Below are 15141 nucleotides of genomic sequence, written 5' to 3'. Positions count from 1 at the left end.
ACTTGGGCCTCACACATTCCTCTGTGCGCGTCCATCTGGTAGCGCTCAGTGTCTTCCTTCCCCCTATAGACAGGTTTCCTGTTTTCACTCACCTGACTACTGCCTGCTTCCTCCATGGTCTCCTCAATGCTTTTCCCTCAATGCGGAAGCTTATCCCTTCAATCGTATCCCCTCAGGGACCTCAACCTTGTCATCTCCTTCCTCACTAGGGCGTCCTTTGAACCCCTGGAAACCTCTCTCGCTCACCTCTCTGTGAAGGTGATTTTCTTTGTCAGTGAACTGGCGGAAATGATGGCGGAACCCCCTTTATGATCTTCCACCACGACCAGGTCTCCCTATGCCTTCACCCCAAATTTCTTCCCAAAGTGGTCTCCCTGTTCCACCTCAACCAGTGCATACACTTACCCACCTTCTAACCTAATGGTTCTCAAACTGTGGGTCATGACCCCTTTTGAATGGGGTCGCCAGGGCTGGCTTAGACTTGCTGGGGTCTGGGGCGGAAGCCTGAGCCCCAAAGCCCAAGGGCTTCAGCCTGGGTGGCCAGGCTCAGGTTGCAGGCCCCCTGCCTGGAGATGAAGCCCTGGAGCTTCAGCTTTGCCCCGCTGCCTAGAGCGGTGGCGCTCAGGCTTTGGTCCCCCCACCTGGGGCAATGGGGTATAGGTGGGTTCAGGCTTTGGTCCCCCCTCCTGGGGTTGTGAAGTAATTTTTGTTGTCAGAAGGAGGTCGTGGTGCAATGAAGTTTGAGAACCCCTGCCCTAAACTGCACGCCTCCTCCAGGGAGCGCATGCTGCAACGTCTCTTCCACTGGATTTCCCACTGAATTGAGGACTGTTACCCTCTCTCTGGTGTTCCCCTCTTTCCCCCCCCCCCACGGGCTCATGCCACCAGATCAGCTTTCCTTGCAGACATTCCATGGCAAGATATTTTCCGGGCAGCCACTTGGTCCTTCATCCATACCTTTACTACCCACTATGCCCCTGCCGCAGCGCTGGATGCAGCTCTCGGCTGCACCATCCTTTAGACTGTGACTCCTGGAGAGCCCTTGCACCTGCCACCGCACTTGAGTTCTGTTTGCTACTCTCCCACATTTGGAATCCACATAGGGGCCATCACTCAAAGAAGAAGAGAAGGTTACTTACTTTAACTGGATGTTCTTCGACATGTGTGGTCCCTATCTGGATTCCAATCGTGCCCTGCATCACTTCTGCTCTGGGCTCTGCAACTGCCTGATAAGAGGGAACTGGAGTGGCACGGTGTCTTAAAGCCTTGGATGCACCACACAGTCGATGCACAGAGCATGTGTGGGTCAACGGACACTACTATGATCAGTTCTGGCTCCAGTGCATGGCGCGCATGTGCACCCACATTTGGAATCCAGATAGGAATCACTCATCTTGAAGAACGTCCAGTTATGGTAAGTAACCCTCTCTTCTACTTGCACAGCCTCATCTTTGTACAATTCCCTTTTGTTCAGAACATCTCCACTAGTGTGCTGTACTATGTTGTTTCCTTTATGAACTGGAACAGGAGGCAGCCAAAGTTGTTGCTTAGCAACTAGTCCTCTTAGGGTGTGTCTACATTGGAGCTGGAGGTGTAATTTCCACTTAGGTAGCCATATCTGCTCTACCTCTCAAGCTAATTTGCTAAAAAGAGAAGTTTTGCCGTGGTGACATGAGCAGGAGGAGGATTTAGTCACCAGAGTTCAATCCTGTCTGAAACACTAGGCACCTCCTCAGGCAGCTAGCCCCTCCTGCTGCAGCTACGTTTCTATGTCCAAATTAGCTTGGGTATATCTGCCAGAGGTAGAAATTACAACTCCAGCTGTAGTGAAAATATACTTCCTCTCACTGCCTTTAGACATGTTTTCTGCAAATACCGGACAAGCAGGAAGTAGGTTTTGAGTAGATTCCTTTCCTCCCCTCATGGAAGATCCGGGCAGCAAACTGAGATACAGGTTATGTGACTTGCCCAATTCAGTGGCAATTATCTTTTGATTTTTTTTAATCCTCTGAATATCAAGAAACTGCATAAAATTTACATACACTATATATTGAGCACTTTAAGTTTAATGTTCTAGGAACTTTCACTCTCAGGGCTTAATTTTAATTTCATATTTGGTCAATGAATTATTTTGTATGTTAAAATGGGTCTATAGTGACATGACCAAACTCTTGATTTAACTAGCTGCCTGTAAATTTTTTCTTTTGAAAGTGCTCAGCACCCAAAATGCCCATTGAGGTCAATGAGAGCTGCAGGTAAAATCAAGATACTTCTTGTGGGTACCTAAAACAGATGCAGTTATCATGATAATGCCAATCGCTATTGGGTGATCCTACATTTTTAGAGCCCCAGGGCTTGTACTTTTTTTTTTTAAAGAATTACATATGTTCTTAAAAACAAAAACAAACAAAAAAATCCCAGCAAAACTTTGAATATTTATGCCCCTCATTCACCAAAAATTACCTGTTTCACTTAAGTATTTTCAAGATTTCTGTCCTCTGCAGACACATTTGCAAACTATATTTTTATATGGTTAGAAATCCTTCTGGATATGAAGAAGGCACAGAGTTAAGAACTCTTATAAATTGCTGTCAGCTATAGTATTTCATCCTAGTTCAAGTACATTTACATCATTCTTTTTATGCAGTCATCAGAAATCTAGAGAAGACATTTAATAGTTTTAATAGAAAGAATGTAGATACTGCATTTGAAGGTATTTCCCATTAGATGTTTCAGGAGTTAACCCTTGATAACAGTAACCATAGAGCCCTCTCTTAGAAAATTTCCACTTTTTCTGAGAGAAAAATTATTTTTTATTTTTGAGAATAAATAGAATTATTCACACATTAGAAGCATGGCTGTCCTGGTAACATCTGCTTGGGAATTCTGTCTATTATTCCTTGGTGCCTGAATTTGGTATATTAAAATGAAAATGCAACACATTGTAAAAACTCTTACAGTACCGCTATAATGTAAACAAGCCTCCAGGAACTGGTTACAATTGTTTCAGTTTGAATTTGCTTGGCTTTCTAGCCATACCTCCAGTTTCTGATCATTCCAGACAATGTAATGCATGGGTGGAAATAATACTTCAGAATCATCTTCTGTTTCCAAGAATGACAGGTTTCAGAGTAGCAGCCGTGTTAGTCTGTATTCGCAAAAAGAAAAGCAGTACTTGTGCCACCTTAGAGACTAACAAATTTATTAGAGCTGTAGCTCACGAAAGCTTATGCTCTAATAAATTTGTTAGTCTCTAAGGTGCCACAAGTACTGCTTTTCTTTTTGTTTCCAAGAAGTCAGTTTTCAGAGAGAGATTTTTATTTGAGAGGCAAAGGGGGGAAAATAGGAGTAGATTTGATGTTAAGACCTCTTGTTGACATTTTTGTTTCAAAATGTCAAACTTGCTATAAATATTCTCAAATGGATTCTATAATATGTTTATCTCCTCTGCAAGGATTCCAAAGTCTCTGAATTTGTACTGATGTACATCTACAGTGTGATAGGTTAGATCGGGGTTCCGAAACTGGGTGTCATGATCCCTCATGGGGGTCGCATAGTTATTACATTGGGGGTTGCGAGCTATCAGCCTCCACACCCAATCCCGCTTCACTTCCAGCATTTATAATAGTGCTAAATATATTTTTAAAGTATTTTTAATTTATAAGGGGGGTCTCACTCAGAGACTCACCAATATAAAAGTTTGAGAACCTCTGGTTTAGGTGCTATTAAAAGGGGGTGGGGGGCGTTCTCTATAGATTTTAATTCATGTGGGCTGACTGGAGTTTAATCCAATTTATCTATTCTTTAGTCCCAGACTGTTTTTTTTCCTACTGTTCTTTTTTTTTTTTTTAGTTTGTGTTTATAGATATTAACATTTCTTTGGTTTTAGGGATTGTGTGCTTGTTATGAATCCATGAGAAGAGGGTATTAGTTCATTAGTTACACCAAATCACCTTTTAAGCCTATGCCCAAGGACTATATATGCCACAGCAAATTTGACCCAAATACTGTAGTTAGAGCAGCTGGATTCTGGGCATATCACTGTAGTAGTTTGGTATCGGGGGTAACCGTGTTAGTCTGTATCCACAAAAACAATAGGGAGTCTGGTGGCACTTTAAAGACTAACAGATTTATTTGAGCATAAGCTTTCATGGGTAAAAATCCCACATCTTCAGATGCAAATTTTCACTCCATGCATCAGAAGAAGTGGGTTTTTTACCCACTCCATGCATCTGAAGAAGTGGGTTTTTTACCCATGTAAGCTTATGCCCAAATAAATCTGTTAGTCTTTAAGGTGCCATCGGATTCCCTGTTGTTTTTGTAGTAGTTTGGAGATTCTACATGGTATCTTCATAGTGGATTAAGTTTTATTGATTTAAGAAAGGAAAAAGAATGATGTAATCAGTAATATGTCCCTTGCATGTTTAATTTTAATGTTAAATATTATGTGTTTTGCATGGCCCCTGTGTTTTAAAATGTCAATGTCTTGCACAGTTTGTCTAGAAAATATGTAACCGTGCTATAGAAATTGGAAGTTTTGGCAGCTTGGTAAGGGGACATTTGGAGCTTTTGGCAACTGGGAAGCAGTCTGGGATTGTGGGACAAGCAATTAGTTGTATGTTTCTGCTAAGATAATTAGCGAAATAGTTAATGTTGACATTTGAATTATCATCATTCTTTCAGTTTGCACTTGGTTCACATGTAGAAGATTTTCTTCACAACCATAAAGGCTAGAAGCTCAATTTTTAAAAAATGAAATCTTTGGAGCAAAATTCTGTGGCAAATCCCCTGCATATGCCTATAATTATAAATAGTTTGGGATTTTGGTTTACTTTTTATGTGCCTACTGAAAATTTCCTGAACCTTTGTGTTTGAAAGTTTGTTTCCATCTAGTAATCATTTTTGCTGTGTTTACTCTATGGCCTGTGGCTAAGGCATGTTTTGTTAGCTGGGCACTGGATGAGGCTTTGCTGATGTTTGCCACGTGGTGATTTACTCTTGTATGGTGTTTTTTTGCTTATTTTCGCTAATATTCTTTTTTGCAATTCCTCCCTGTGATTTAGTAGATGCTAGCATGACTCTTTACAGTGAAGCTTTGCTAATGTGTGTTCACTTTTTTTTTTCCAGTAGATCATGTGGTAAACATGTTTTACAATTCTGATTTTTTCTTCTAGTGGTTAATTGTTTAAAAAAATTCAGAACCCCTTTTACCTGTCTAATGTATATTCTAATCAGGCTCTTTCCTACAATGAGATTTAAAATACAGTTTTTGCTACAGAGGTGCTAACACAGTTTCCTGGCCAGGGAAGACAGTGTCTCTGTTTATAACATGGTTTAAAAAGCTGTGTTAAAGCTTATGTTTAGTTTGATTTTATTCACTGCCATAACTTGAACTTTGCTGCTTTATTAAGTCTGGTCAATGGTTGCGCTTTGCTGATCATTGGAATAAACTGTATTTTGTTTAATTTGTTATGTGCTGGAAATCTGTTTTGAATCCCGTTGTTATGTAGGCTTATAAGGGTGCATTTACGCTGGCAAAAATGGGACCTGGAATTTAGCACCAGTGTCCAATGGTGCAGCTTTCAGTTTTATTGGTAATGGCTAAGGTTGCAATTTAGTCACTAAGGTCACGGAAGTCACGGATTCCGTGACTTCCAAAGATCTCCATGACTTGAGCCAGCTCCCGCAGGGAGCAGCAGGGTCCCCTGCTGCCTGTGGAGGCAAGGAGCTGTGGGGTACCCCCACAGCCCCAGGTAGCGGGAGCCGGCAGCGGCAGGTTGACCCCCTGCAGCTCCCGACCACCGCGGATGGCAGCGGGGACCCCCGCCACTCCCAGCTGCCCCGGGTGGCTGGGGGGACCTCCACTACTCCTGTCCACCACAAGCTGCAGGGGTAACCCCTGGAGCTCTCTGCCTCTGTGGGCGGCAGGGGGGACTCCTGGAGCTCCTGGCCACCGTGGGAAGCTGGTGGGGAGTGCCCCTGCAGCTCGGAACTGCCAGCAGAGGGGGGACCCTGGAGCTCTGAGCCCCCACAGGGGGTGGGTGCTCCTGAAGCTCCTAGCCTGCCTGCAGCTGCCCAGGTTCCTCATTTTGTCAAGGATATTTTTAGTAAAAGTCAGGGATAGGTCATGGACTTCCGTGAATTTTTCATTGTTGCCCGTGACCAGTCCGTGAATTTTACTAAAAATATCTTTGACAAAATCTTAGCCTTAGTAATAGCATATGGTAGAAACTGTATTTTAGACAGGGTTGAAGTGGTCTTGGGCATTTTTACAACCATGTCTTATAACCATGTTGTGAGCTACTACTTTGGGTTACACTCGAGTATTAATAAAAAAATGAACGCTTGTTGGCTAATTAAACATTTTGAGAAGAACAGGTTGTTATAGAACACTAACTATCATTCTTTTTTGCCCCTTTTGCAGAATGACAGGGAGGGAGTTTTTCTCTCGGTTTCCAACCCTTTATCCTTTCCTTCTCCAGCAACTGGAAGTTGCAGCCAGGACTATGGACAGGTAAGAAGATAAGCATGTGGACTTCTACTGAATATAGTGCAATTTAAGGATGAGGATTTAAATTGATTTAAATCATTACTTAAATCACTAGTCAGGAAGACTCTATTTAATCATGAATTTCTACATCCAAGTGCATTCTTGTTGGTTGTTATAACCTTAATACATATTCTTCACAACTTAGAGATAGATGTAGGTTTCATTTTTAGAAGGTACGCACTATACGTTTTTAAAGTGATTTATTTTGAAAACTTTTCAAATTAGTTTTACAGCTATATCAGAAAATTAATGATTGTTTGGTTATTTCATTTAGCAAAGGTAATTGAAGCAGATATTTATCAAGTCATTGGGAAGTGAACTATCTCCAATTCAACAGGTTAATCATTAATATTTGGAGGATTTTCTTGCCATGCTGTATTAGGAGGAGAACATCACCAGACTGACATTTAAATTGTTTTATTTAACTAAAACAATGTTATGTATTCTGGATTTTTTCTTCAACAGCAAACATATAATATTTTAACAAAACAAGCACATGAATTTTTGAATTTAGTTAAACATTCAAGTTTTTTAAAATCAGGTTTGTTTTTGTTAAATTGATTTTTAACTAAAAAAGTTAAATGAAATATTAAAAAAAACTAACAAAAATTAAATTGACTACGTCAGCCAGGTCAACATGAGAAACTTAAAATATTGGCTTCTGCAGCTAACTCGGTCATCTTCACCTTCATTTTCCTGTTTGTTCATAATCTGGAAAAGAAAAAAAGCTTTGCTGCTTTTTCAGGTCCCAAATGATTTCTCAATTTGGAATGAATTAGTCCAAAGGAAGAAAATGTTCTTTCTTCACTGGTAGAAGAAGCTACTGCTGTTAAAAGTGAAATTGTCCCTTCAACAGTCTCTGAATCCAAGTGCTTAAGTGATTTCCACCAGTTCACTGGTGTGACTTTCTTTAAAACATCAGCAAACATATATTTCTTGAATGGTTCACCCTTGGCTCTGAAGTTTATTATAGTTGGCATTTTGGAGGGATGATTGCTGGATGTCCATGTCATAGCCAACTCCTCTTCTTCAGCAGTTAAGGTTTGACCCTGGTACCGAGCGTTGAGAATATTTGCAAGAAAATGAGCTGGCGATAGTGCTTGTCCCATTTGTTTTTTTAATGCTTGTAATTTAACTCTGTCATTGCATATTTCTCTTTTTAAGATCTCACTCTGTTCCTTCCAAAGTTCAACATTGTCCGAAATAAAACAGCTATTTTCCTGCATTTTGTTCAAGGCTACAGGAATAGGGTTCAGGGTATTCGGCATGTGTTCAACCTTTCTCTTAAGCCCAATGTTGAGAACTTTGGCTGTGACAGTGCCATCTATTTTTTCACAATTTTGTTCACAAACTGTCATCAGATTGGGCCAGTTCTTGATATAGTGCTCAAAACAGTCCACTACTGATTTCCATCACACGTCTTGTGGGAGAGTTAGCTTGGTTCCTCCCACTTTTTTCAGAGCAGCTGCTGCAAAGTGGTTGTTACGGAAGTATTTTGCAATTTCAACATTAGTCTTTATTTCTGGAACACTGAAGTCTTTGGCTAGGAGGTGCATCAAATGAGCCCTGCAGCCGTATGTTGTTAGCTTGGGACTCTCTTCAAAATTTCTTCTCATCTTGGATACATTTGCTGCTTTGTCTGTGACCAAGCTGCGTACTAGACATTTGAATTTTTTTTCACAGTTTGTTATAGCTTTTACTGCTACTTCTTGTAAGTATTCTGCTGTGTGTGCGCATGTCCTGATGTATCAGTTTTTTCTGTAAGGAAGACATTCCCTTCTTCTGTTGTCACACAAGCATAACAGGATCATTGTGGATATTGCTCGACCCATCAAGACTCAGGTTAACAATTTTACTCTCTAGACCTTTTGCACACTGCTCAATTTCTCTTTCCTACACTTTATCCAGCAATTTGCCTGCGGCATCTGCTCTGTTGGGTGGACTGTATCCTGGTTTTAATGACTGAACCATATTAATGATGTGTGGGTTCTCAATCATACGGAAAGGAGAGTTTGTTGCATAAACAAACTGGGCAATTTTTTCATCAATTACTTCTTTTTGTAATCTGCTGGTTCTTACCACAAACATATCTATGGTTGTTTCTGGATGATGGAGATTTTTTTTTTCTTTTTGCTACAGGTGATATACTGTGGCTATGTGACATACAGGATGTGACTGAAACACTATCATTGGCAGATAACTCTGAAACTATAGAAAATGATGGTGACCTTGAAGGTGGATAGTCTTCAGAATCCTGTATGTTGAGGATGGATTCTCCTAAACAAAATAAGTCAATGCAGTTATTTAATTATTATTACTATGCTGCTCATTTAGTATTACTTATTGCATTTACTGATACTCGGTACTACTTTAAAGGTGAAATTGTAAAAAGAAGATTTGCCTATTTCAGCTATTTATTTTTTATCACAACTGCATGTAAAATGATAGTACCATAGAGTAACAACTATATTTTTTGCTCAAACATGAGAATTCAAGAATAGTCCAGAAGGAAGACAGGCAGTCCTTAAGAAAGAAGTATGAAATAAAAAAAGTTTACCAACCTGAAGATCCTGCATGTTCAGACATGTTCCTTTTATCATCTTCAAGGCATTTTCTTCCTGAGAAGGAACACTTCTCATGATGTTTCATTTGGGCAACAAGGCCTTGCATTTCTCTGTTGCACTGTTTGCATTTTACACTCATGCCTGTCTTAATCACAGGTAGAGGAACTTCATTAAAATATTCACGAACTAGGTCTCTTTTACGGCCTGCTGCCATTATATGTTTTCACTTCTAGTGAGAGAATGGTATGGTAGATCTCAGATCAATGAAGGCTACACTCAGAAAGACCTCAAGACTTCTGGAATGTGCTGCTCAAACAGTTTCACTTTTGTTTCTACTGCCTGTCCCTCCCTTCTCACATTTATCTTCAGACTTCTTCTACTTTTCCAGATTTATTCCACCCCCAACAATCTTCTATTAATTGAACTTTTTGAAACTTTGACTTTTAGAGAGAAGTAAGGGATTGACTCTGTGTACACAAATTTGCAGAGGGACAATAGGGTTGAGGTCTGTTATTTCTCACCTCTGTATACTATTTATTTATTTAAAAACATTTTTTGTTATTAACAAGCATGTTATCTCTTGAGACACAAATCCACAGTTTGAGAACTGCAAAACTAAGCTTCTCTGATGGTATCTTCTAGACTGAGCACTGAGTCCCATTGGGTAGATAGAAAGATTAACCTAAATAATCTATACAGAAGCCCCTGGAACCCTATAAGATTGTGTCCCTAATCCATGAACTATTGGAACTCATTTACAAAACATTTTTTAAACATTACATGAATATATTGTCTCATACTATAGAATTAGAATTTATAATCCCTATTCCATGATGAGATAACTTTGAGCTATAATGTATCTTAATTAAAACTATCTTTAGGTAAGTTTTTTCCTCAAAAAGCATTTTTATAAAAAAAAAAACCTTATCTAAATAAAATCCGATTTTTAAAAAAAAAATTAAAAAAATCATTGATTTTTATCCACCCTGGGTGAGGTGAAGTGAGTTAGAGGTACTGTTCTTTAGATGTGTTGTTAATAAGACTTGGTCCCTTTCTCTCCCTCAGTGGCTGTTCAAGGGGTACTGTTGTAAAAGAATAGTGTGTTAGAAGGGGAAAAGTTTAGAGGGATAATCAGGCAGGGCTAGAAGCAGATGGGGCTAGTTCAGGAGAAGGTCACTGCATTATCCTTCCTGCTGACTGCAAGAATGAGGGATGGTATTTATATCCCATGCATCCCTGTAGATGCTCTCTTTACTAGGATTGGCTGGCTGCACTTACACATCCACCTATGAACTTGGCAAAAGGACTGAGGGAACGAAACTGTTTTCCAAAAAGACAGATGGGTCTCATCACACGTTGAAGGATTCTTGGGCAACCCTTCGTTCCCTGGGCAACCCATGAGGGATATACATGCCAGCCTACAAGAGAAAATACAGCCCTCAGCTGCTGTTTAATTCCCTGTCATCGCAGTACATGCTTTAGTACTTGTCACAGAGATCTTAAGAGCCACAGAGAAAGAAATCAAGGTTCCCCAAGCAAAAGCAATTGAAACCACAACTGACTTCGTCTCAGCCTTCAACCTTGACTTGGTAGTTTTGATGGGTTGGTTGAGGCACCTGTAGAACACTCTCTTCACCACCTTATGCTGGGAAACCCCATTCCTCCTTTACCCCATTATCAGCACCTGGGAAGCTATAACTTCTGACAAGTGGGTGTTGGAAATCATCCAGAATGAATATGCCATCCATTTCTCCTCTCTTCCCCCTCCCAAACACCCATCCCCATTCCTCTTCAGGGACCCTTCTCACAAGAGTCTGCTATGTCAAGAGGCAAACCATCTCCTCAGTGTAGGAGCTATAGAAAATGTACTCATACATCTCAGAGGCAAAGGATTCTACACTCATTACTTCCAGATATAAAAGAGAAAGGGAGGTTGTAGACCCATAGTGGATCTCAGAGCACTCAACAAATATGTCAAAGCGCAGAAATTTAAGATAATTACCCTGTCGATGATCATCCCAGCATTGGAAGAAGGAGATTGGTTCTCGGCCCTCAACCTTCAAGACTTATACTTCCACATTTCTATCATACTAAGTCACAGATGTGCCCTCAAAGTTATGCTGGGCCAGGACCAGTACAGAGTACTCCCTTTCGGCCTCTCATCGGCCCTGGGGGTGATTTGCCAAGGTTCTCTCAGTAGTAGCAGCCCACTTACGTTCTCAGAGCATAATGATTTATCCCTAACAGGATGATTGCCTTCTCAGGGCATGATCCTGCACAGAGGCCCAATGAGTCACTCAGACCACACGGGACCTGTTTCTGAATATGGGCCTACAGATCAAAGAACAAAAATTGACCTTAACACCGGTTCAAAGGCTAGAATTCATAGGAGCCGACCTCGATTCCATTCAGGCCAGGGCACTCCTTCTACATCATAGATTTCTCAGTCTCTCCTCGTTGAGACAGTACAATCCAGCCCCCAAATCTTGGCCAGGTATTGCCTTCAGCTTCTGGGGCACATGGCTGCGGGCACATCGGTAATTGCTCAGGTTACTACACATGAGATGCCTCCAAGCATGATTCGGTTCAGTTTACAGGATGAACAGAGACCACACAGGCAAGCTTCTATTGACACCTACCAGGGTCAAGCAATCCTTAGACTGGTGGAAGGACCCAGTAAACGTCTGTACAGGAATCCCGTTTGCTTAGTCTTCCTCATCTCATCTCCTGACCACCAATGCATCACTCATAGGCTGGGGAGTGCATCTCAATGGTGGCACAATACAGGACAAATGATCTCTAGCAGCGATGTGCCTCCACATCAACCTGTTTGAGCTCAGCGTGGTCAGAAATGCATGAGCTCACTTCCTCCCGCTGATCAAGGACACGCAAAGAAAGGTCATGACTAAGGCTGCGATTAGACCTCCGTTACTTCAGCCAGTGCCTGCTGGGAGCTACAGGGTTCCCTGCTACCTGTGGGGGCAGGGAGCTGTGGGGTACTCCTGTGGCCCCAGGTGGCAGGAACAGCAGGCAGACTCCCCGCAGCTTCTAGCCACCACGGGCTGCATGGGGGACCGCCACCGCTGCAAGTGGCAGGGGAACCCCCACAGTTCCCATCCACTGCAGGCGGCGGGGGAACCCCCAGAACTCCCGGCTGCTGCAGGTGGCAGGGGGGACCCCTGCAGCTCGGCGCTGCCAATAGAAGGGGACCCTGGAGTTTTGAGCCCCCATAGGTGGTGGGAGCCCCCAGCTGCAGCTGCCCAAGCTCCTTATTTTGTCATGATTATTTTTAGTAAAAGTCAGGGACAGGTCACGGGCTTCTGTGAATTTTTCATTATTGCCCGTGACCTGTCCATGATTTTTATTAAAAATATCCCTGACAAAATCTTAGCCTTAGTCATGATGGACAAGCTAGCTAACTGACAGGTGCCAGAGAAGGAGCTGAGGAAGAAATGCACACACACGCTGGCTAGCCTGATAGCAGGTGGGGAGCGCGTGTCCATGGGTGGAACGGACTGCTATTGAAATTCTCTGATCAGCAGCGCAGGGGAGCACACACACTTACAGAGAAGCACCAATAGGGGGATGCATCTCAAAGAACCATCATTACTGCACCCGGTGAGTAACTTCTTCTTATCAAAGTACAGCTCCAGTGAACTTCAGTTGCAGCCATGAGTTCAGCAATTCTGCAGATGTGGCTACGGGTGTCTCATGTTGGGCACCCAGAAATGAGGAAAACACAGTTTGTGTCCAACTGTGAATATTTTGGTTTAGGTGATTTGCCCGACATCACTTGGGAACTCTGACACACATAGGGATAGAATCCAGTTCTCCAGGGCAGCATTTAGCTGTCTTGATTATGAGAACATACCTTGTCTTGTTCACTACACACCTTCCAGCCTCTCCAACAGATGGGGCAGAGATCCTACAGACAACAATGCTCTTCATTACGTGACCCTGATTCATCCCCTAGAGCAGGTCCAGCCTGTGCAGAGATGAGGCATTGGTCCTCAGGAAAAAATAGTATGTGATCATGTAATTAAAGACTGTAATATTAGGCTTGGAAGGATTATTTTTACTGGTAAATGTTGGTAAACGTCATTTTCACCGTAAACACACAAAGTGATGAAAAAAATTTCCATTGATAGTGATCAAAATGTACAGTCAGAACAGTTCTGCTTGAGAACTTACTAGATTTTGATTTGAGGATATTTAGTTTGTATATTTTGACACACGATGTTGACAATATGTGTTTTGTGAGGAGAAAGGTTTAACTTTTTGAATCTCAACGTCTGTTGTCATGACACACAACTGAAAATTTAAATAGATAAAAAGAGGAAAAAATGCTTTAAACAAAACAAAACACTTGAATTCTTCCAAACCTAATCCTTGTGCATATGCAGACAAATTAAGTTTGCATGTGCAACTTTAGTTCTGGCATTTCCTAACTTTTAAGTATTTGAATTTGGAACATTTAATAATGCTATTTAATGTGTGTTTTGCATGTAATTTTCTAATTTAAAAAACCTGAAGAAACAGAATTTCTGTCATGTGGAACAATATTGACCTCAGCTTGGATCATGAGCTAGATTTGGACCTTTAGATCTGTACCACAGACTTCGACCATTTGAACTAACAGAGTAACTTGTAGTATTTGTAGGCTATTATCATTTATGAAAGCCAGTCACTAGAAGTAAGTCTGACACACACTTTGCCAGTGGGTTTAACAGCTATTTGCTGTCAGCAGAAAAATGTAGAGACTCAGTACTCCTAGGTTCAGTTCCATGTTCTGGAGGGGAATGTGTTCCACTCCGGTGGCCTTGGTTTTTGCTCTCCACCCCCCCAGAGCTTATTGCCTCAGCTCCTGCTTTCCTCCCCCTCTGCTCTTAGATATGCACTTCCTCCATCTGCCATGCTTCCAACGCCCACAAATCTGGTTTTTAAATTTGTAAATCCTTAAATGTATTGAAATAAACTATGCCAATATGAGCACATTACATCATTATAACTGAATCTGTACTAGTTGATTGCACCAATTTAGTTGTATCAATTTCTACATCAGTATGATTAAATTGGTATAAAAACACCTGCCTTAAAGCCTTTCCACTGAACAATCTAACTGATCTTTTGCATGTAATAGCTCGGCATGTTAGTTGTTTTGCCTGTAGGATTTAATATCAAAATATGCTTTATAGTTGTCTTTAGTTTTTAACTTGGGCTATATAGACACCAGCATGGGTAACATAATCCATTCCAAAGTAAAATCTAGAGGACAGCACATGCTAGTTTCCTGCCTATCTGAAGATAGGTTTATTTTGTTCTCATGCTTTCATATTGTATTGATCGAACTTTCGCAATTTCCCAGTTCATTGGGAACTGTTACCTGTTCAGTTTCTTAAGTCATGTTAGACCGGGGGGGGGGCCAACCTGAGCCTGAGAAGGAGCCAGAATTTACTAATGTACATTGCCAAAGAGCCACAGTAATATGTCAGCAACCCCCATCAGCTACCCCGCCACCCCCAGCACCTCCTGCCCGCCGGCGGCCTTGACAATCAGCACCTCCTCCTCCCTCCCCATGCCTCCTGCCCGCTGTGGTCAGCTGTTTCGCAGTGTACAGGAGGCTCTGGGATGAGGGGGGTGGCGCAAGTGTGCAGCAAGCTATGGGGAGGGGGCAGGAAAGGGTGGGGGCCTTGGGTAAGGGGATGGAGTGGGGGCAGGGCCTGGGGTTGAGCAGTGGAAAGTTGGCACCTGTAGCTCCAGCCCCAGAGTCGGCACCTATTCAAGGAGCTGCATATTAACTTCTGAAGAGCCGCATGCGGCTCCGGAGCCACAGGTTGGCCACCCCTGTGTTAGACAATAAGTATGTAATGTAATGCACCAGCTCTTTTGCCAACCTCTTCTGTTTCTTTCTTGGACTTCATCTTATTTTCCTAGAGTTGGTATATATAGAAAGGGATTTGATTGATTCACTGAGCTATCTGGGTGTCTCATGCATGCATTTGAAATGAAATAACTTCTATCATGTAT

The 15141-nt window shown here is 41.9% G+C and overlaps 1 protein-coding gene across 12 annotated transcripts in view; it reads left to right on the top strand.

Annotated features, from left to right (window-relative positions):
* THADA (THADA armadillo repeat containing) overlaps positions 1–15141 on the top strand; it is a 315416-nt gene that overhangs the window by 112503 nt on the left and 187772 nt on the right. For all 12 annotated transcript variants that reach the window (XM_038394629.2, XM_043511866.1, XM_038394628.2 and 9 more), the window contains exon 27: positions 6425–6514. In XM_038394629.2, the coding sequence (XP_038250557.1) occupies positions 6425–6514 (90 nt within the window). The remainder of the gene's footprint in view (positions 1–6424; positions 6515–15141) is intronic.

This window comes from Dermochelys coriacea, chromosome 3 (assembly GCF_009764565.3).
Source record: "Dermochelys coriacea isolate rDerCor1 chromosome 3, rDerCor1.pri.v4, whole genome shotgun sequence".
Taxonomy (NCBI): domain Eukaryota; kingdom Metazoa; phylum Chordata; order Testudines; family Dermochelyidae; genus Dermochelys; species Dermochelys coriacea.
The sequence above is the reverse complement of the archived record's forward strand: the minus strand, read 5'-3'. Positions and strand labels throughout refer to the sequence as shown.